Below are 21,640 nucleotides of genomic sequence, written 5' to 3'. Positions count from 1 at the left end.
TGGACATACATGAATGTTTTCAGGAAGAAAATTTCAAACAGCTACTGCAGTGTAAAACAAGGTTTTCAGATGTCCAGCACCACAGACTTGGGCACCAAACTGCACGTGCAAGAAAATAGGTTATTTAAAACAAACAAATAACAAATCCGGGGAAAGGTTCTCAACAGTGCCCTGCTGTTCACTATCTGTACAAGTGCTCTCATCTCTGCCCACACTCGGACTGATAAGGATCACTAATAAACTATCAGTGGATCTAGAAGGAAAAAAAATAGGGGGAAGAGGAAGGCAGCAAGATAAGAGGAGCGGATTTTACATATTATTAGTAATCCAATTATTCATTAATTTTGTCCCACAGCTGCAGCAGAATTTAAAATCTTCATGTTTAAATTTAGAACAATGCACCTGGAGATTAGAAACAAGGAACACTGGGGGTGTTAGACCTGACTTGGCAAGCTCTATCAGAAACCTGTTTATATATGTATGATAGCCAGGAGGTGGCACAAAGAATGATGGCATTTTCCACCCCTTGTGCTACAGCCAGACACAGCATCGCCTCCTGCAGACCACAGGCTCTTCCCATGGGGGGTTATTTTAGGCACCGCAAGAAAAGGCCATGATGAGAAGGAAAGCCATGGCCAATGTACCTGTCCATCAGCCTGAGCAGGTGATCCTGGAAGCAGCAATACCCCCCAAGGATGGGGCATCTTGAATATTTTCCCCACACAGCAAAGTACTTTGACCAGGATCCCTAACTGAGCCTTTAGCCAGGCAGCTTTGCACCATAACTCAAACACATGTTGCCTTCTCAAAAGATTTTGAAGCCCAGAACCTCCAGTGTAATTGCCTACATTTCCTTTCTCTCAGCCCGCTTCGCATTGCCTGCTCAACTATGGTTTGCACACCTAACAGATAGGCACGGTGCTGCTCACCTGCACATGCAAAGCTACAGCCAAATATATCAAGAATGCAGTTGCACACTTACAGAAATGACCTTGCCCTCCCCTCACAGGGCCTTGCCACTTATTTCTGCTACACAGTTACAGGCTGGTTTTTGTTATCTTTAGTGCCATCTACTGAGACTGTGAAAACATATCACCGCTGAGCTCACAGATCTGTGGTAATCGTAGTTGTTTGAGGTGGTTTTGATCACCTTTCAGGTTATGCCCTGCAATTGTGTATGTGCTGTGTATCCCAGATTTACATATACTTTAAATGAGAAAGAGCCAGAAATGACCTTTCTCATTTACAGGATGGAAAAAGGACAGCATTCAGGGACACTTGCAGGTAATGCTGGGGTTAAAGGGAGGCAAAACTTTGCAGTTTGGTCAAGGGTGGGATCAATTTCAGCTCTCACTGGGGTTATAGTTCTCCTGCTATCAAATCCATTAGCTTTCATGCCAAATGTTGCTTCCAGCTGAAATCTATATGAGAAACTAAAACTTCGTTCTGCCCCATACATGGCACAACAGAGGTTCAGAGGTTTCACTGCCGACCCCTAATGAAGCCATGCACCTCAACACGCTGCAAGAATTCTAATTTCTGACCACAAAGCAAGATGTAGTGGCCACTTCACGTCCATCTTCTGTCCTGGAAGCTGAAACTAGGAGTGGGGGAAGACCATGCCGTGATCCACAACACAACAGCACGGCAGTGGGAGAACGTCTGCATGCACTGTCCTGCAGCCAGGCACCTGCCTGCTTGGTCTTCTCCTCACCTGAACGGGGAACTGTTCGCAAGCTATGCTTGATACTGTTTTGCAGACTGAAATAATCTAATGGAATTCAATTAACATTCAACCTGATGAAAGTGTTTCAAGCCCAAATGTAAATACTATCAACCTAACCTTATCCTTCATTGCCATTGGTTCAGTTCTTTGTAGGACATCATCAGCCTAAATGATCCTACATTAGGAAGTTGAGATCTGCAAGTTGGATGTGGCTAAGCATTTTAACATTTTAAATGCCATTCCTTTTAAAAAACAGAGATGTGCAGATTTCCTCAGAAAGTGCAGCAGCAGAGGGGAAGCTCAGCTCCTGGGGGGCTGCAGAAGAGGCAAAGGCTATGGCCTGAGCCATCCACTTTAAGCACAGCACAGCAAGGCCCCAGAAGCAAGCATTCACATGCTCTACTGAATTCTTCTCCCTAACTCTTGAAATGAAATCCTGATCCTTTTGACATCAATAGGCACTATTTCCATTGTCTGCCAATAAGGCAAATGTTTTGCTTTGGTTGTAATGGGGAAAACTTGCTTTAATTTAAGCACAGTCTAAAGCTGCCTCAGAGAAAGCCAGGGAGCTAATGGCTGGTCACAGCTCTGGCCTCAGCTGGATGCTCACAGAAGGCGGCAACAGACCTGGCAGAGCAGCAGAGCCAGCTCTGGCTGATGATCAGCTGACAACAAATAGAGGAAGAAGATGGCAAGAAGACCAAGGCACATTAAAAACAGGAGGAAAATGATAGCCTGTTGTTCCCTGCCTTCCATGCCCACTGCCAGTGCCCTTCTGATATGGGACTGCCATTTTCCTTGTGGGTATGTGTCCTGGCTCTCCATCTAAAAAACCTATTTTCTTTGTAAACGGTTTTTATACTTAACTCCTACAGAATCTAAGTTTCTGTAAATATTTGCATTAAATCAAATGTAGGCAGCTCAGTGCTTCAGAAGGTGCCTTCTAGTCTTTTTTGTCTATAACCGCCTATGGAAATACCGCATTTTGGGATTTTGACAGTTTATTTTCTGATACAATAATGGTTCCTGAGTCTTTCAAGATTCAGTAAAGATTTCAAGTAATCCGTAACCATATTTCATAAGGTCAGTCTATGCAGTAGCCACTGTAATTGGCAGTAACAAAAATAAGCAGTAGTGTCACACTAGTAGAATAGTGCCCCTCGCAGCAAAGCCGAAATCAGGGCAAGGCTTCCTGCCTGGGTTTATTGCTGGGGTTATGCAGCCATGGCCTGGCATGTAAAATTAAAATCTAGCCTCGACTTTGAGCAGGAAAATGAGATTTTTCTTTACAGATCTCATTTTTTTTACAGAAGGGAATCCCACAGCTGGGAGCCTTTTGGTGCCAGAGACACCAGCTACTATTATTACTGTCATTAATAAAAAGTAATTATATAGAAATACCCATTAGACTTGTAGACAAAAAAAAAATAATAACTAGGACACCAGGTGTCAGAGAGACAAGGTTTGTTTTATACAGATTTTTTTTTAAGCTGATGGAGAAAGTCTTTGTGATGACTAATATCTCTATTTTCTAAAAACCTGCAATGTTCCTAGGAATGGTAGGAAGTGTTTTTGTCTTTTTACCAGATTCTACTTCAAGTCTACCTGCAACAGCACCAGTCATCAACACATTATTCCTAAAACTACAGGGAGACAAGCAAAACAGCAGTGCTACTTTCAGGATGTCTTGAAAAGAACAGAGAAATCAAAGATTAGCAACAAAAACACTACTCAGCTAATTATCTGGTGTGAATGTCTTATCCTTGGCTATGATTCTTAAAAACGTAGTATCAGCTGCAGTCTGACTTCGGCCTGGGTTTATCAAACAGGATTTGTTTTGTTTTGTTTGTGAATCACTTCACAAACCCTTCGTATGATGTTCAGACACACCATTCTTAGGAACAATGTTTTCTTGACCATGACAGATCAACCAAAATGGTACCTGAGTTTTGGGGAGAAACTGTTCAGTTCAACCTCTTTTCATCCCAGGAGAAGATTCAATCCTTTGCCTTCCATAAATGTGCCTGCAGAACACTTCCCCATGGTTACCTCAATTAATTAGGACATACAGGTTTCTAAATTTATTCTGGTTTCTTTCTCATTTCTAAAGCTACTGCTGCAGGCAGTGATTAGAAAGTTTCTATGGTGTAAAATTTTTAATTTATGTTTCATCTCTGCTGATATACAGCCCTTAAAAGTCACATGGGTCAGCTAAATCTTCATCTACATGCAAAAACCACTTTGTTTATCTCAAATACAATTAGAAATGTGACTCATTCAGTGCAAGAGCTGAAAGCCCTCAGAGGCATGGTACACTCCACCAATTTAATCTAGCTACTAAATCAAGATATACTGACATTAAAAGATGAAAACCAAATCAAGAGTATCCACACAGGAATTTAAACCTGTTTAACTAAACCATTTAAAGTAGCATAACTTAAACTAGTGCTATCTTCATATTTTATTATTATGCTTATTGCAACCAGAGGGCTTCTGATACAAACACCCTGAAAGACAGCTATGAGGTTAGGTTACGGTGGGTGACAGATGGCCTTGCCCAAACAACAAAGTTCAAGAGGGTATTTTTAGGAAAAGGTTTGCAAATAAAAACACACCTCAGTTCCACTGTGAGATTGCCTAATTTCACCTTCCAGTGACTTCTGGCCATTACCAGTCTTGATCTGCTAGCCTAAAGGACTTCCCACAAAGATTTTGCTCCATATGCAGCTATGCGGATTTTATGATCAGGTAAGCATTTAGCTGGTCCATTAAACTGAACAGCTTGGGGCCCTGCATTCCCTTCCAAGGTATCTCAGAGCATAAATCTCCCTGGTTCTAGAACACACTTGTTGAACTGCAGACACCAGAACCGGACCCTGCACCCCAATGATAAAACCAGCAATGGTAACACTACTGGACTCACACCGCCCTGCCTGAATGTCCAAGCACCAACAGAGAGACCTGCCCGATGCTGGCTGGCGCAATCACAACTTCCTGTAAGCTTTGGATTCTTGTGTCAGGGATTTTCACTCCTTGTTCAGGAATGAGATCAGGACTGACAGGCTTAAATTTACTTCATTTGCCCTATTTGTTCATCAGAAAGCCTTTCTGCAACTTACTTTGTGATTTAAGAGTTCTTGAAAGCAACAAATGGTTTAAGAAGTGACATTTTATGCTCTTTTAAGACATTGGGACATTTTTAGATCTAAAAATTGCTAAATTCCCTCCCTATGTAATATCTGCCAGTGTTACTATTGGAATAGAAGTGTTTCATTAACATCTTGAGATACAACTCCATCATGTGTTTTTTTTCTCCCAAATGCACACTGGACATTTTATGTTATTTGTCACAAATTGTCTCCCATTCTCTCCCATGCTAGCTGATTTTTTCTGCTGATGCAAACTTCTGTCTCAGCTGTGGGATTGTTTCTTTTGGGAATCTACCAAAATGTTCTCAGTCTCCTGCTTTATGTACAACAGGGAGGCCAGCCTCATCATGCTTCTTCTCTTTAACTTGGAATGTATCAAATAATACACACTTTCCCCTTTCAAAAACAAGTGATATTTTTGGTTGAACCCTACGCTCACTTGTAACAGATTCATTAGTGGTTTGATAAATAGAACACAGAGTATATTCTCATACATTTAGTTTTCCAATTACAATATATAAATTATTTCATTGTAGGCTGAGGGTAAAATACCACTACTTTTTATTCTTTTTTCATTTAAATTTTAGTATGCACTATATAAGACAGTGGGTAGAGTCAGTGTATTATGAAACTACTTGCTTTAGTCAATTACATTCTATTTAAGTTAATACTTAACTTTATTAGTGATAAATATGTCTCATGCCCATAAAACACTACTTGGCATAAAATGATGAGAAAGCTACTACAAGCTCTAGATGATGGTGGGAATGCATGCACTACACACACCCTTTTCAACGGCTTCATTAAAACATTCAGAAAAAGAATTGTAAATTGCACATGAAGCCAAAAACAGACATCAAAATGCAGCAAAAGAAGAGGGGCCCTTTGCACCTACAGTAACTTGTATTGATTTATACAAGGTAGGAGTCCCAAGATATTTGTATATGCTGGAACAGCTCTTAAAAATTATATAGAATTAATTCACAAAATACCTAAAGTATGGTCCTTCAGTGTTTTTATTCACATCTTCTACCCACTTAGCTACATTATATTCTCTTTTGAACCATGGGTTTAAATACCTGCAGAAAGCAATGGAAGGAACAGAGAAAGCAGAAGAACAAGAATAGAAAATCTGAGAACACACAGCACAAGCTTAGCAAGGATGTCTTCATCCCCAAAATGCAAGTGAATATGGCAAATAAATCAGTATGGATGCTGGGTGAGGACTAGGCAACGTGTACAACTGCATGAGAAAATCTGACCTACAACAAGGCTCATATCTTTGATTAACCTGGAAACTTTTTGGGATACATCATTCATTTAATGTCTTAAGGGTAAAATTCACTCCTATGCAGAGGGCCAGCATTAAGCTCATGATTTTAACTCCTCTCATGATCTCAGAATAAGGATGAAGGGGCATTTTGACTCCAATCCTGAGGTTTGCTTGTTGAAGACACATTCGCACCCATCTAGCATAAACTGCAAGATCATAACTAAATGAGCACAGAAACTTTGGCTTGGCCCTTTCTACAGGAATGAGTTTTAGCCTCAGTGTGTTAAAAGGCTTGAATTGTTTGACACTACAGTGGCAATTTTTACACTTACGTGCAAATAACCCTCTGATTTTTCAACGATCATTTAATTTAGTAGGACCACAAGAAGCTTTAATGGAGGTGGGCTGCAGAGTTATCTCATATTTTACAGAAGCAAGGTTAATACCAAAACCACGCTTTTTAGGTAAAAATTCTGAGCTACATACTCAGTTACATGAAAACTATGAAATAAAGACAGTGTTTAACTATCTGACAGTAATATTAACAAGGAAGAAGAAAATTTTTTTGGAACTGGTTTCTTCTTAGCCCCCAGTAACAAGATTAGCAAATTTCTCCCCCTCTGTCATGTTAAGAAAGAAGGGCAATGTAGAAACAGGTGTCTCCCTGGTCCAATTTAAAAAGTATGTTTTTGTTGTATAAGAATGGCAACAATTTAACAACTATTTGTGATAATCATATTTATACAATACAGATTAGCATACTCTGAAATAGGAAACAAATTGTAACCAAGGAAAAAAAGAAAGACAATTCCTCCTTAAGTTATTTTCGGTATTTCTGGGCCAGTTCTCACCACCCTTATTTATGAGAGTGACTTAAATGACCTCACACATAGGAACAGGCCTCGCAAGGGATTGCTCAGATGAATAAAAGTTAGGCCAGATCATGTTGTTCAGCCCCTACCATATTTCAGACCATGTTGACAACAAAAGCGGCAGCACTTTTTCAACTTCTTTTGCTCCTTTTTTGCTCTGGAACTTCTCCTCCCCGCCCCGCACAAGCACAGCCACAGCTCTCAGAAAGTACTCGCCCTCAGCCACAAGTGCTTCTAAGTAGCTTCCTCAGCTTGCTTATTTATCAGGAATCAGGAGTGCTTTATGCTTTCCAGCTTGGGCTCTTAGGGAAAGAAAACGTCAGAAGTGGTAGCGCAGCAATGATGGAACCACAAGTGAAGCAAGAGGCTGATGCCAGCATCACCAGGAACTAATAAACTTCTGCTTTAGCTTTAATTGTAGGTGTGACTACACGTTTTCTAGTACTCGCTGCAGTACTTTTGACTTGCTTTTTTTATATTTGAAAGGGTCTTTTGGTAACCATGAAACACTCCCGATCTGGCTTCCTGTATTAGAAAACAAAGTGTAATGTGGTATCAAAGCATGCAGTTGTTGCACAATCATGTTGCAGGGTTTCCTGGGTCTCGTTGTATTACAGACCGTCATTCACCAACTCAATTCATCTGTTACAGAAAAGTTAAACTTCGGTTACTGCAAACCACTATGTGAGACCATTAGAAAGGTTTCAGGCTGATTTTCCTGGCCGCATGTTTCTTAGTGGTGGCCAGAATACACATTTTCTTTCAGAAATTCCACTTTAAAACACAGGTGTCCTTACATGTAAGCCTACAGCTAAACCAACAGCTCCATTTGGCTTGTAGCGCAACATGCAACAAGGCAAAAGACCTGGGCTCAAGAGTACTCATACTCCTCAGGCTGGCGAGGAGGAAGGTTAGCTAGCGCTGCATCAGCAGGAGCACCTCCAAGCAGTCACGGTGTTTTGCCACAGTGAAACTATCGTATACTGAGGGAAAGGAATTTTCACGGGATAAAATGGCAGCCCAGAATGCAGGGGCAGGTGAGACTGACCTGTGATCCCGACTCCCTGTTTGGGGGTGATCAGAACCCCCTGGGCTTATGCCTTGGGCCGGGATTTGGTGGGCGAGAGAAAGCCCAGGCTCAGATGCATGGGTTACCCTGCTGCAAAAAGACAATATATAATAGAAAGTCTAAGCCAGAGATGTTTGTATCAGTTATAACAACGAGGAAGACAAATGCTCATAGGAAAAGCAGTGCAAATTAACAAAGGTCAGAACTGCTATTTGGCAAAACGCATGTTCCCTGGGACCTGTTTTAACACAAGTTCCCAATTCAACTGTCAGCTTATTCAGAAAACTCTCATTATCATTTCTGGATAAGTCTAATTGATTTTAATAGACATCCTATTTTATCAGGCCATTTCATCAACCCTGCTTCTGAAAATCCTGCAGAAACATTCGGCCTGTTGGCATTCCTTCTGTGTGAACTGAACCATCTGCTTTTAGAAAAAAAAACTAAGTTTGCCTTAAAACATGTAGAAACAATTAAAAACATCCCAAAAGAGCTTTAGCAGTCTCCATAGAGCTATACCCTCAGCAGCAGACTTGTTCATGTACCTCTCAGGTACAAGCGGTTGCACAAAGGTATGAGCTGTCCATTTTTCAGGAGCTGCCCGACGTGCTTGCACCCCTCCTGTCAATGCTGCTCGTGAGGGCTGCAGGGCTCAGACCTTGCTCAGTACTAAAGAAATTTTGCTTAAACGATTAATGGCATGAGTGTCTATCTGGTGCTTGGATGTACAAAACAAAAAATCTTGTGCATAATATGTGCAGTTACTGCAGACTCATGCATATGTCAAATAATTTGGTAGGCAACTGTACTAGTGCGCACCTGCTTAAAAAAAATTAACTCTGCACAAGGTATGGCACAAATGATCCCCATTTTCTAGTGGTTAACTACACTGTCTCCAACAGTGTTACCCCTTTTCTTCCATCTCAACGGGTATGCTTCATTGGACTCCCAGGGGCCACACAGTTGGACTTTCCAAATGCCATCCACTGTTTCAGAGCAGATTTCAATATTCTTCTGTGTTTCACAGAGAAGGTAAGAAGGTAAATTTGTCTGAAAAAAGCCTCCATGTATTCTGAGGCATCCTCAAAGCAGCTAGCATTTCTTTTTGTTTTCCTAAATGAGTAAATGCTGGCCATGGTTAGATCATTATCAGTCAATTTTCTCTGCTCACAAAGGAAGTTATCCCTCTAACCAAGGCCACTCTGCGCCCTCAGCAATCTTCTCCATTCCCCACCAAACTGACACAGCACATGGATCATTCAGTGGGAGCTCACTCTCCAAGGGATGACAGGCTTGCCAAGGAGACTCAGACAAGCCACATGGTCCCATGCAGTCCAGGACAGACCCCATCAGGAGACAGAGCATTTTCCTGCCTGGCAGGTCTCTCCCAGGAGCACACACACTGTGCTTCATCCCTTACAGCCTGCTGCACAGCCCTTGGGAAGTATAAGCTGCCTCACTCTAGCACCAGGGCTGCTGCTGGGCTGAGAGTCCGTAACAAGCAGCAAGAAGGAAAGCAGAGAATTAGGTGGAAATTCAGGGACACCTTTAAAAGAGAAAATTACAGGGAAAAAGATTCTCAACTCACACTCTCTCTGTCTACCCACTTGTTTAGTGCTCCAAGGTTCTCAGAGCAAATGTATAATAAACCAGCTGAGCAGCACAGACGAAACAATATGCCCACTGGGCTTTTTTGCTTTTATGGAAAACAATATTCTTCCCACATAGTTACATTTGCTCTAGGCTAAAAAGAGCTGATCTGGTTTCATGCTTTATGGACTGATTCAGTCTCAGTGTACATCTCTGCTGAATGACAGAATAATCATGTCATTAATTTAAACCTCTTTTTTTAACAAATTTTGTTTATGAAGTAAAATTGGAAAATTAAGGAAAGCACAGGACATGTTTTTAAAGAAGAATGTGCAATCTCATTTGTACTCTTGGTAGTTTGGTCAGACTAATTTTGCTTTCATCAAACTGTCTCATGCAAGGAGAAAAGAAAATGAGCAAAATAACATTTCAGTAAGAGTTTATCAGCATAAAGACCAAGAGCACAGGGGCACTTGACAGATAAATTCCTCCAAGGGATCTAGGGCTAAAATTTCTGGTTCCATATTGCCATTTTGACCATGCAATGTTTTAATTGCAATGTGCATCAAACTGGTTTTGCTGTAACTTGTAACAGAGGGTATTCTCTAGGAACCTTTCTGAGCCTACTCACCTCAAGACAGTGCACCACAGGTGGAAGAAAAGTTTCAAAACAAACTGAAAATCCCCAAAATGAAGAAAGCAGGGCCCAGAGAGGAGTTAGCAGCATTAGTATCAGCAGGGTTGGTATCAAGCCCATTTGCCCTTACAGGTGCAAGTTAGTAATGATATGGGGAAAGGGCACTGTCATCGCCACTGTGGTCAAAGAAAGGGCCATTCCCATGTGGCATAAGTGCTTTAAGAGCAGGCCAGTACTTGACAAGCCCAGAGGTTATGTTTTCACCCATTCACTATTCATTCACAAAAGAAGCCTCAACCAGCAGGCTAAAGTACATAAGGCAGGCTCTTTCTCTATGGGGAACACTGCGTACATGGGCTCTTTGGTAAGTATAACCAATAAATCAATAAGAAAGCAACTCTAAGTCATACTGGAAAAGCCTGGGGATCAGTTGCTTGGTAAGGATTCTCATTACCCATTTATTGCAGAGCTTACTCAAGACTGGCTTTTTCAGGCTTACAAGACTAAACTTCAGGGTACTCTCAAAGCAGACAGGTATCTCTGCTAAAACCTCCAGGCAGGTACACAGAGATATAAATCTCTAACTCTGCAACGGCCCAACCCAAGGTGAAGACAATGGTAGGAAACAGGTTATCAGAAATTCAATATTGAACCAGGATACACTCAGCAATGGCAGTTTACTGTAGACAAAAGCCTGCAGTGATGGCGCAGGCTGCCACCATCATTGGGAATTGCTATGGGAACGACTGGGAGGAAGCCTACATAAAAAAGAAAATTGATAGTTAATTTTTATATAATACATAAAAAGAGGTTGAAATACATTAGCCAAACCATTTACCAGATTATCAATCACCAAACAGAATGGGCCACAGAGCAATAATGCAGCTGTCTACTTCTCAGTACTCTTAATCTCCTTCCACAAAATACAAATATGAAAACTGTATTTTTTGGCTTTGCTTTTATAAGTTCAGACTTACTCAGTTGAATTAGACCGTGGCCTAAATCTTTTGCCTCTGACTTTCTTTCTGTTTCCTCCTATATTACCTGAAAGAAATCAAAGGATAAAGACAGACAGTAAAACAACTTGAAACTCACCTGCATCCCATGCCAAGCTGTATATTCTTTTTGCATCCCCAGCAAAAGAGTCATTACCTCATTAGCTTTAACCATTTAAAAGTCACAGGTCAGTCCCTCTTGATTTACCTCAGACCAGCTAAACCTGACACTTAGATGATCTTTCTCTACTTTTCACTGCAACTGTGCAGAGCAATAAACTCCTTAATTTCAGCTTTCATTTGAGAAAATCACTACACTTCAAGAAGAATACTAAACACTTCCTGACAAAATCACAGAAGCTGGCAAGAGTGTGAATATGCTTCCTTCTCTTTTTCATGTTAGATTACACTACAGGAATGGGAGAAATGTCATTTCTACATCACAAAGCATTGTGCAAAGAAAGTACTTGCGTAGGGTGCTGCTGAAACCTGATTCCAGGTTAATAACAATTAGCACAATTTTAAGGGGGCATGACGCTGTCCCAAGACCAGCTAAACTTTCAGCAGAGCAGCAGTGGCGCAGAGGCTGGTTTCCACTGTGGCTAGCACAGAGGTTCACACTTACCTTGCCAAGAATTACTCCTAGGCCTCCCATTTTCACAAATGTCTGAAATATGTTTTGTGTCTGGGATCCTTTCACTCCAGGAATGAGATAATCCATTTGACCTGGAATAGGAGGGCTCAGATGCGGTTATTGTTAAGGGTGTTGTCTCACAGCAGTGTTAGCTCAGCGGTTCAGAGGGTCACATTCCCGAGGCCAGTGACACAACACAGCCTAAGGTCTGTCTGCACTAGCAGAGCCTCCAGGAGTTGTGGTTAAACGCTGCAGTTACGCTTCGCAGCTGTCCCTGCAGAGGTTTGGTGTGCCCACGTTCAAGAGCCGCGCTTCAGCACTGCTTTCTCGCACTTCTGCTGTGGAAAGCACAAACACCAGCGCACACCAGATTTCCTTTGGGTTTGCAGCTCTGCCCCACTTCGTAGCTGGAAGATGCTCTTCCAACTGTGCTCATCTCAAGGTTTTTTTATCTCGCAGTCAACTACATCCTGCCTGCAAGCTACCCACTCCCTCCCTGTGCTGCTGTAGGAAAGCCTGGACTGCTTCCCTCACCCCACTGCTACCAGCCTCAGGGGCCCAGGAATCTGTGATGAGCGTCCTCCCACCCACAGCTGGTAGCTCTAGTGGAGGAGGGATAACTCATGTTTGCTAATTTTGAATTGTTATATTTTGTCAGCCAGTCACTGCATTATGTATTTCTAATGCTAAACTCAAAGCCAAAACACCATCATTATATCTAGGTGCTTGGTGCAAACCTATGTTTTTCTTTCCTTTTGTATTCCCTCTGAGAGCTACAGATGTGTGTCGTGGTGCAAAATCATGGGATTTTGCAACAGGCTCCCCCCTGTTGTACTAGAGCTGCAGCTGAGCTCTTTGCCATGAGATCTGCAATTATTTCCAAAAGAGAAGAAAACAAGAGGAAGTTGAAAACAGGTCAGAATAAATGGCTTATTTATTACAAAGAACTTTTGCTTAAAGGAACTGTTTCTGTAGTTTCTAAGTTTGGATACTCTTGCATTTTTCAGCCTCTGCCTTCCTTGGAGGGCAGGCATCTGAGAGATGCTCTTCAGTTTCCAGAAGACCAGGCTATATCACAACCACACTGAAGTAAGCCCAGGGTTTCATCAATTCAAACTTAATCACAGCATGAAAGATCTGAGAACCAACAGATCCACTGACAGATTTTTTAAACATTTTCTCCTCCTAAGGGTCTGTTTTCAGGTTCAGGAATGTCTTGCTATATACTGGTTTTGGTGTTTCATAATAGCAAGGGTTATCATAAAGTTATGTCTTAATCCTTGAACATCCTCTGAATACCAACTAACACTTCGTAGTGCCTTCCAGCATGGAGAAACCCAGGCACCTAATGGCCCAGTCACTCTAATATCTTGCAAGAGATGCCATTCATATCTGCACACGGAGCAAATCACAACCAGCTTGGAAGGCAGGAAATAGCACTTTGGGCAATTCAAAGTGTTGCATGGAAAGACTATGTCAACTCCACCACAATGTATTTGTCAGACTTTTCCAGACTTGACAGTGCACAACATACCTGAACTGGTGGTGGGGAACAACAAAACTCTCTAGTACAGACAGACCTTAGAAACCATTAGCTTTCTGAACAAATAATAAACAGAGACACATGAAAGAAATGAAGTATGAAAAGAAACACAGATACTGAATGAAAGAAGAAACACATTAAATGACATTCATTGGAAAAGAAACCTTTTTCTTAACTGGTATTCGAACCTGCTTACACAAAGCTATGAAAACTTGCTTGCCCAAGACTTTTTCCAAAATTTATCCTGATGAGAAAAGATTCTCCAACACAAACAGTGCATTATTTAAGATTAATGCTTGCTCCCTGAAAAAAATAATTTATCCACTCACACATCTAAAAAACTGAATTTTAAAATTAGAAATCATTAATTAATCACTGCTACAGTTTTCCTAAAAACATATTCATTATAATAGACTGAAGTTGTGTATTACATTAAGCTGCTATACCCAAATAGCAAATGTCACTGCAAGTGTATCCCTTCCATACATTACTTTCTTTGAAATAACAACAAAGAAAATGGCTTCATCAGCTGCATGGTTATAGACTGCTCAGTGAGGCACTGAGAACTGAATCGCAGTTTGCTTATGAAGCAGTTCAGGATGGTCTATCCCTCCCACGACACAGCGCTTCTTGTAAATTGTTTTGAAGTGCTAGCTGGAGATTTTCATAATTAAAGGATCTCTAAGTGCAGAGGGATAGTGAGCATCACGACCTAATGACTTTAGCAATTACAAACCACTCTCAATGCTTTTCAATGACGTTTCCATTTTAAAATGTTGTCCCTTTTTTTAAGTAACTGGAACAATAACAGGATTAGTGAAATTTGATCAAGGGCAAAATCTAGTGCCCTCCCTGGTTACTTGTAAGAGCAAGCACAAAACTACAAGAAGTCTTTGTAGAATTATCTTTTAAGATAACAGTTGGTGACCATTTATAGTATATTAGTCTATTAAGTGGAATAAAATGCAAGTACCATCATCTTTAAAGTGAGACAGTAAGAATATTATCCAGTCAACTCAGTGACTTAATGACACTGACACATAAAGATAGAAAAATAACATTTATATTGAACATTTTATGTTTATAACTATTATTGAAGGAAGACAGTGTTCCTTTTCTTTGATTACATGACCAGGATGAAGAAAGTTGTGGGGTTTTTATTCTTTTTTTGAACCAGCAATTATTATTACAGTCTGCTTGAAAACAAATCTCAAGCAGGGAGATGATGAAAATTTGATTAACTGAAAATTGGTTTGCAATGGAAAACTGTTTATTCTGGCCAAATTGTAATAAATATCTGAGAGGATCTGAGAAAAATCAGTAATCAAAGCACAAAGGATGCCATTTCAAACATTCCACAAAGAAAGAAGAAAGAACCAAACCTGCTGCAAAACAATGAAATGTTCTGACTAATGGAATAATGGGTGATGGAACAGGTAGAAATCTGAAAATGCGACAGAAAAGCAGACCTCTTCTTAGAACTAGATGCAGAGTTTGTGCTGACTCCAGGAGGCATGTCGCTATAAAAAGAGTCGGCCTCTCCAGGCTTTTTTACATAATCTCCCTGGGGTATTTGTCTAAAGTATAATAAACATCGTAGAGTCAGAAAATATGACAGGCACCAGCACACACACAAACATGCACAAACATTAGTTTAAAAGAAAGAGGCAACGATAGTGATCCTTGAGGAAACCTGTTAACCACACACAATAATCCTATTAATAAATAATTCAACCATCTGGAGAGAAAATTCCCACATGCTTCTGATATGTGCAGAAAAGTGGATTGTGTGGTTTTGGTAAGGGAAAACAAGGAACATTTCACTGATAAACTCTGATCAAAATTTTCAAAGTAAATAGTTTGTGGTTCTTGAGACAAATAACTACGTTCAGACATTCCGAATGGCCCATCGCGCTCATTGCAAAAAGCATCCCCAGGTACAGTACAAGCGCTGCAGCCTGAGCTGAATAGCATGCCTGCATCAAAAAGGAGCTCAGGAAAAGTGAATGCTTTTTTCCTTCTGAGGTAGATCCTTCCCATTTAATTTTTGTGATCATTATTGAATTCGAGAATAGCAACCAATTGAGTTGTTTAAACCTCAGGAGGAGAAAAACCTTGTTTATTAACTGTTTTCTTGCGCACGGGAAATAACGCCAGCGTCAGAGGTTCTCAGCTACCTCAGTAGACTCAATCTGCCAAGACACATAAAAATAATGCCCCACATATCTGACAATAGTTTATCCTTTTCCAGTTCCAGAAGCTTGGTTATGGTGTATAAAACTATCTATGCATTAGAAAGTCCTAATTAAGCTATGCAATGTTTTTTGCAGATGATGAATTCATTGCCAGCAGAAAAACTGCCATGCAAATATTCCAGTTACACTTCCATCAAGTTGAAAAATCCTCCCTAGTACAAGTAGCTATTTTGACAGTTGGCTGTATCATAATACCAGCAACTTAATTATCTATTCAGCCTTGCACTTCCCAAGGCCTTTTTGCTTCAGCCTACCCCTATTAAGATGCGCATTTATCAGAAGATTGATTCACATTCAGATTATGTCCAACTACAGACCTGAACTGGGCTCTCTTCATTCCATATCTGAATTTCTAATGCTCCCAAAGTATTTAAAATATGCAATTACAAGGCACATAAATCATTAGTATAACACAGTACTTCCACACTATCTCTTTTAACACCTCTCAGTCTCAGTTCCTGTCCCATTCCTCAGCTGATACATGTCTGTGTTGGGAGTTGACTCAGCGTGGGCAGCTCTGCTCCCCAGGGTTCCTTCAGCAAACTGCTCTCTCGCTATTCCGTCAGAAATAACTTCTCCTATGTAGCTGTGCCGTTTAAGCCATGCTATCCCAGCCAGCAGAATTCTTGCTAATTGGCTCTTTTTATTATTCAGTTGACACGTTTCCATTGCTTAGCTATACCAAATATCATTCCTTATATAATGCCCAGAAATATCTCAATGTCTTGTTTTCATCTTTAAGGAGTAACCATAAACTGTTAGGAAAAGAAAAAAAAAAAGACACTCTGGAGACTCCACTGGATGTCTGTTTTTATGGAGCACTCCTTGTACATACCCAGAATTATTCTATTTAGAAGACAGCCTACAGAACTTCATTTTCTGCATGGAGATGTAATTATTAAATATCTCCATCAACTATGAAATATCTTCCACCACCTTCAAAAGCCTCAGCTTATGCTGGTTTCCACTCTGCCCATGCCAACAGACACAGCTGCAGACTGACTGCATCCTCACAGCTCTCTGTCCATACACTTATTTCCGGAGATGAGGGAATTTGAAAAAGTAGATTCCCCAAGACCCCAATGCTAACATGCATGGGGCAGTCTCTTTCTGTATTTCAAGGTTTTAGCTGCTCTGTCCTCAGACAACACTGAAGCATCCACAGCAGAGTGACAAGGTGGCCATGTTAGTCTGCATTAACAGATACATCATGTTCCCCTAAGCAGCACCAAACCCTGAAATGCTGCCTTCCTTGTGCCAGGTGGCATTTCCTACCCACCAACCTCTCCATAAGGCTTGACTTCAATAGCTTTGCCTTCTTCCTGTTCCTGCCACCTATCTGACCTTGTAGTACACAACCAGCACTTGGCAATGCTTTTCTGCTTTTTTCAAGTATTTTGAGCCTGGCAGAGAAAGCACTACACAGGCAGGGGAAATGGAGAACAAGCACAATGGGTAGCAGCAGCAACAAACAAAGCAGCAGCTTGGACCAGGAGGCAGTGATACAGGCAGAAAACAGGGGAATTTGTGAAAACCTCTTATTTGGGGGCACTGGGAGAGGAAGGAGCCAACTCCTTCCCAGAAGACCCATCTGCCAGGCAGATGACTGATCAAAGGGAGATGGTCTTCCAGGAGCCAAACCCAAGTCATTAGAAACTGTTTGGGGTTTGGCCACAAGCTTAAAATGGCGAAAGCCCAGCTCTGTGCTGACGACAGTACTGTGCTTTAGCTACAAATCAATCAAGCAGGATGGCAGGAAAGAATGGGCTCTTCAGTCGCATAGCAATTTAACTGTGTTGTATTTTTAACTGCAAAGAAGCTCCAGGAATGAATTTGTCTCAGAAGGCTCCTGAACATCATGTTAATATTAATTATTCAATTCTCAGCCTCCCAAGAACACTTTTATCTCTAATAGCAGATTTGCAGTCTCTCTTATTGGAAATATTCTCCTGTTTTCCTAAATAAGATTGTCTACCTCAGAAGTAAACATTATTTTTGCTACTGAGTCCAGTGAAATCAGGATTTCAAGCAACGCATTTATAGAATAAATACCAATTTCATATATCCGAGCAAATATTCTTTAAAATATGGTAATTCATCACTGCAATTTCTGTATAGCATATAAATGAGGAAGAGAGAAGAGCTATTTTCAGAGCTTTCTAACATACATTCCATTACTTTTACCACATACCTCTGCCTTCTGTAGTTTCTTTCCATACAAAGAGAAGAGAAAAAAAGAAGAATGAGTTATGAGTATTCAGGTATACATGGTCAGTAAGAGAAAAAAAATGTAACGAGAAAAGAAAAAAATAGCAACCATATAGCATCCATTCTGTATGCAGAATGAAATTTTTGCTCAAAATGTTTCTACAGAAAACACTTCTGAAATAATCATACTACATCAGAATAAACAAGGAAAATATATTCATGTTGATGGCTAAAGTCAGTGCTGAGTTGGAGATGCAGTTCATGATGAGTTTAAGTCTATCCACTGTGAAGCTGCTAGTGAAAGGTGCACCCTCCACTTCCAAAAACTAATCCTACCGGCTATGTGTGATCTCAAAATGAGCCCTTAACTTTTGGAGTTGTACTCAAAATAGAAGTCCAGATTTTAATATACTGCCAAAAGTTAAGGGTGATACACCAAGAGAGCATATCCTACCTTTTTACTATCCTAATCTTCATGCTTTTTTCCAAATGCTTCTTTTCTTACGTATTTCTGAGCTGTCCTCAGCCTACCTCAGCCTAACAAACCAGCAGGGGATGTGCCAGTTCCTTATGCCAAACCACTGGGGCTGTGTCCCAGCAGTGCCTGTAAGGTGAACCTGCGCTGCCGCCCAAGCACTCCAAGGACCAGCGGATGAAGGACTTCAAGAGCCAGTCTCACCCAAATACAGGTGACAAACTAACTACCTTGAATCTTTTCTTAATACATGCCAAACCCCTAAACCACTCTGTTTTTAGAAGAAATTCACAAAAGGAGAAAAACTGAAAAAGATCAGTCAGGCTAAAGTAATCCGGTTTGCCTCTTAGTGAGCAGAACACTGATAGTTCTACAGCAGGAGAACTTGCACCTTATTTGCAAATTACAGATCTCTCTCTTACCAAAAAACGTGCCTGAATTAATTTCAGGTTAAGCTGACTGAATATAAACATCTATTTAAGGAAGCTTATGGTTAAATGCTTTACTGACTGACTGATGGCTAATCTTGCTAAATTTACTTCATCATTAGGAAAGATTTATAATTGAATCAGACTGTATTCTTGTATTTCCTTTGTCAGAGACAGTAAAATCATAACCTGATCATCTACAAAAAATTAAATAACTAAGAAAGAAATAAATTTCAAACCTGGATCAAGCTCTCCAAAAGCACATACACATGAAAGAATTGCCTGAAAAATTCTAATACAATGAAAATATCACTGTATAAATATAATCCAAATAAAATTTGGATTTTTTTAGATTATGTTCGAATTGTTCTTATAATAAGACATCAGATGAAATAAACATATTTTTAAACCATATTAAGAAAAACACAGTTTACTTACTTGTAACCCCAACCAGTTATTCCTAAAACGAGAGCCAACACTAAAATGGTGCCAGCAATAGCCCCTATTATTATATTTGTGCTAACAACACCTGGAAACACAAGAAAGGGGAAAAATATACAGGGTTTTAGAAGAAAAATATACAAAACCAGTAAATGCACTGTCTTTCAAAAGCCTGCTTGGACAATTTGCACTAGGCTGATCAACTGCAGCCAGTGCTATAATCTCGAAGCATAGCATGGATATAGAAAGATCATTCATAAATCAAGCTTTGACCTCTGTGTCTGTTTCCCTTAATTGAACACTTGCTACATGAGAAAGTTGTGCCAGGTATGCCAATATAATGTCATCAATATTAAACTGCTGTAGCTTACATCCTTATAAGCTGCCTTGCAAATACATGCTTACATTGGAATAAAAGTGACTGTTTGGATTTGCTTAAATCCTTTCCATAGCTGAATAAACTAACCAAAAAAGACATTCTGGAAGATGGTCCCCCAACTGTCCCCCAACAAGGATTTATAATGAAAAACATTTACACCCTCATTTTTCCACAATGTCTCTTTCTCATGTATGTGACCCTAAAAATGAGTAAGTTTTCACTCAAAAAATTTAACAGCCTAAAATTTGTGTGACAACATTCCACATATTACGTAATAAAAGATCTACTCTACAAATAAAAACCAATCATGTAACATTACTTTTCCATCTAGATATGAAAAGTCCAAGTAACATTTTGCTTGTCCTAATCTATCAATACAGTTTATAAGGCCCCTCAGATGACTGGGACAAACAAGGTACAACTGGACACACTGGTACCAGTCCCAAAAGGTGGGCTGAGTGCTTGTCAGCAACACTGTTCACATACAGCCCCACATCTGAGACCTCATTCAGAGACTGAGTGCTTCTGCTGTGGGAGGAAGGCAAGGGAATGAGGCTCCTAATGATGCATCATGTTGTATGCTAACTGAAAGAGTAGGAGATCTAGTTTTGCTCAATGAACCATCCTCAAATCCAAGCCTTTCCAGTTATCAGTAAAAATTATAATAATGTACCTTTATTGATAGCATCTTTATCAAAATATAGATCATCTTTGATGCGAGAACTGCAGTCTTCTCCTCCCCAGAATCGGTCACAGACACATTTTATTTCATTGCTACAAACCTGCAGGCAAAAGCATAGCTCAGAGTAAAATCATAAAATTGATCTATTCCCATAATTAGTATATATAGTACAAGGACAGTCGCAGACTTTGCCTGCAAAGTTTTCAAAACATTTTAAATATACAGCACATTTTAATTTATATATTATAGATGTATTAAATCTATTATTATACTTGATATATAAAGGTGTGTAATATGTATTAAGTACCTTCATTTATTTTAATGTAATATATATTTAATAGAAACATTTATAAGTGCTTTGGGAGACTGAACCTCAACGATCACTTTCCCTCCCCCCCCCCCCCCAAATATGATGAAGTGGTTAATTTCAAATTAAAAGGGGAATTCTAATGCAGTGTAAAAGACAAAAGACAGTATGAGAGAACAACTCCTTTGATCTCAGCTCAGCCATAGGGACCTGGACACTGTTTCAAACTGTGTGCAGGACAAGGGGACTTGCCAGGGTTGTGCACCAAGCAGAGAAGCTGCCACTAGCCAAGAGGGCTCATTGCCCTTTTCTCCAGAGCAAAGTAACTCTCAGAATCCAACAACTTTATGAACCTTCTTGGCTGCTGACACAATAAAGAGGGAATGAAAAAGAGCATCTGGAAGAACAGACACCCAAGTTTCTTAGTTCATAATACCTTTATATTCTCCAGTACATTGCCTGAGGAAATATCAATCAAGTTAGAAGTGATAGCGAAAGAATCAATTGACAAATTTTTTGTAAAACTAATACATACTTACTATGACTCATTGTTTAAGATGCCTTGACTGCTATGCATTATGTTTACTTAAGTGCCTTCTCCCCTTTTCCTTTCCAAAAGCTTCTCCAGTAACAAGACTTCAAGAGTCACGCTGCTGGCTTCCTGAAGGTCTAGCTATTACACTACACAAGGCCAGGTACTGAGCAAAAATGGAAAAAAGGATTAAGGAGTGCAAGAACATACACCGTGTCCTGAACAAATCTGGCTGTCTGTGGTGCCTGGGCAGGTACTGAAGTTGAAGGCCTTGGTGGGGAGGCAGCGATGCTCAAGGCACACCATGTTTGGCCCGCACGGCGTCCCGTTCTCCACATAGCCCAGGTCCGTCTCCTCATCAAGCTTCACATGGCCACCACTGCAAGACAACCAAGAGGAGCCTGGAGACTTGTGCTGTGATTACATGGGACTGCTTGAGAAACCA

The 21,640-nt window shown here is 40.3% G+C and overlaps 1 protein-coding gene across 6 annotated transcripts in view; it reads right to left on the bottom strand.

Annotated features, from left to right (window-relative positions):
• Positions 1 to 21,640, bottom strand: part of ADAM22 (ADAM metallopeptidase domain 22) — a 137,420-nt gene that overhangs the window by 10,216 nt on the left and 105,564 nt on the right. For 3 of the 6 annotated variants that reach the window (XR_003993083.2, XM_030497005.2, XM_030497049.1), the window contains 8 exons: positions 21,406 to 21,574; positions 20,348 to 20,456; positions 19,293 to 19,383; positions 17,935 to 17,952; positions 14,871 to 15,065; positions 11,937 to 12,037; positions 11,294 to 11,360; positions 5,868 to 5,954 (listed from right to left, as the gene is read on the bottom strand). Coding sequence is in view for 5 of the 6 variants with exons in the window: in XM_030497005.2 (XP_030352865.1) it covers positions 5,868 to 5,954; positions 11,294 to 11,360; positions 11,937 to 12,037; positions 14,871 to 15,065; positions 17,935 to 17,952; positions 19,293 to 19,383; positions 20,348 to 20,456; positions 21,406 to 21,574 (837 nt within the window). In the remaining variant the exon portion in view is untranslated. The remainder of the gene's footprint in view (positions 1 to 5,867; positions 5,955 to 11,293; positions 11,361 to 11,936; positions 12,038 to 14,870; positions 15,066 to 17,934; positions 17,953 to 19,292; positions 19,384 to 20,347; positions 20,457 to 21,405; positions 21,575 to 21,640) is intronic. The other 3 variants (XM_030497029.2, XM_030497019.2, XM_030497039.2) reach the window with 3 other exon arrangements.

Source organism: Strigops habroptila, chromosome 1, assembly GCF_004027225.2.
Source record: "Strigops habroptila isolate Jane chromosome 1, bStrHab1.2.pri, whole genome shotgun sequence".
Classification (NCBI taxonomy): domain Eukaryota; kingdom Metazoa; phylum Chordata; class Aves; order Psittaciformes; family Psittacidae; genus Strigops; species Strigops habroptila.
Note: the sequence above shows the minus strand (reverse complement) of the source record. Positions and strands in the feature narration are given on the sequence as shown.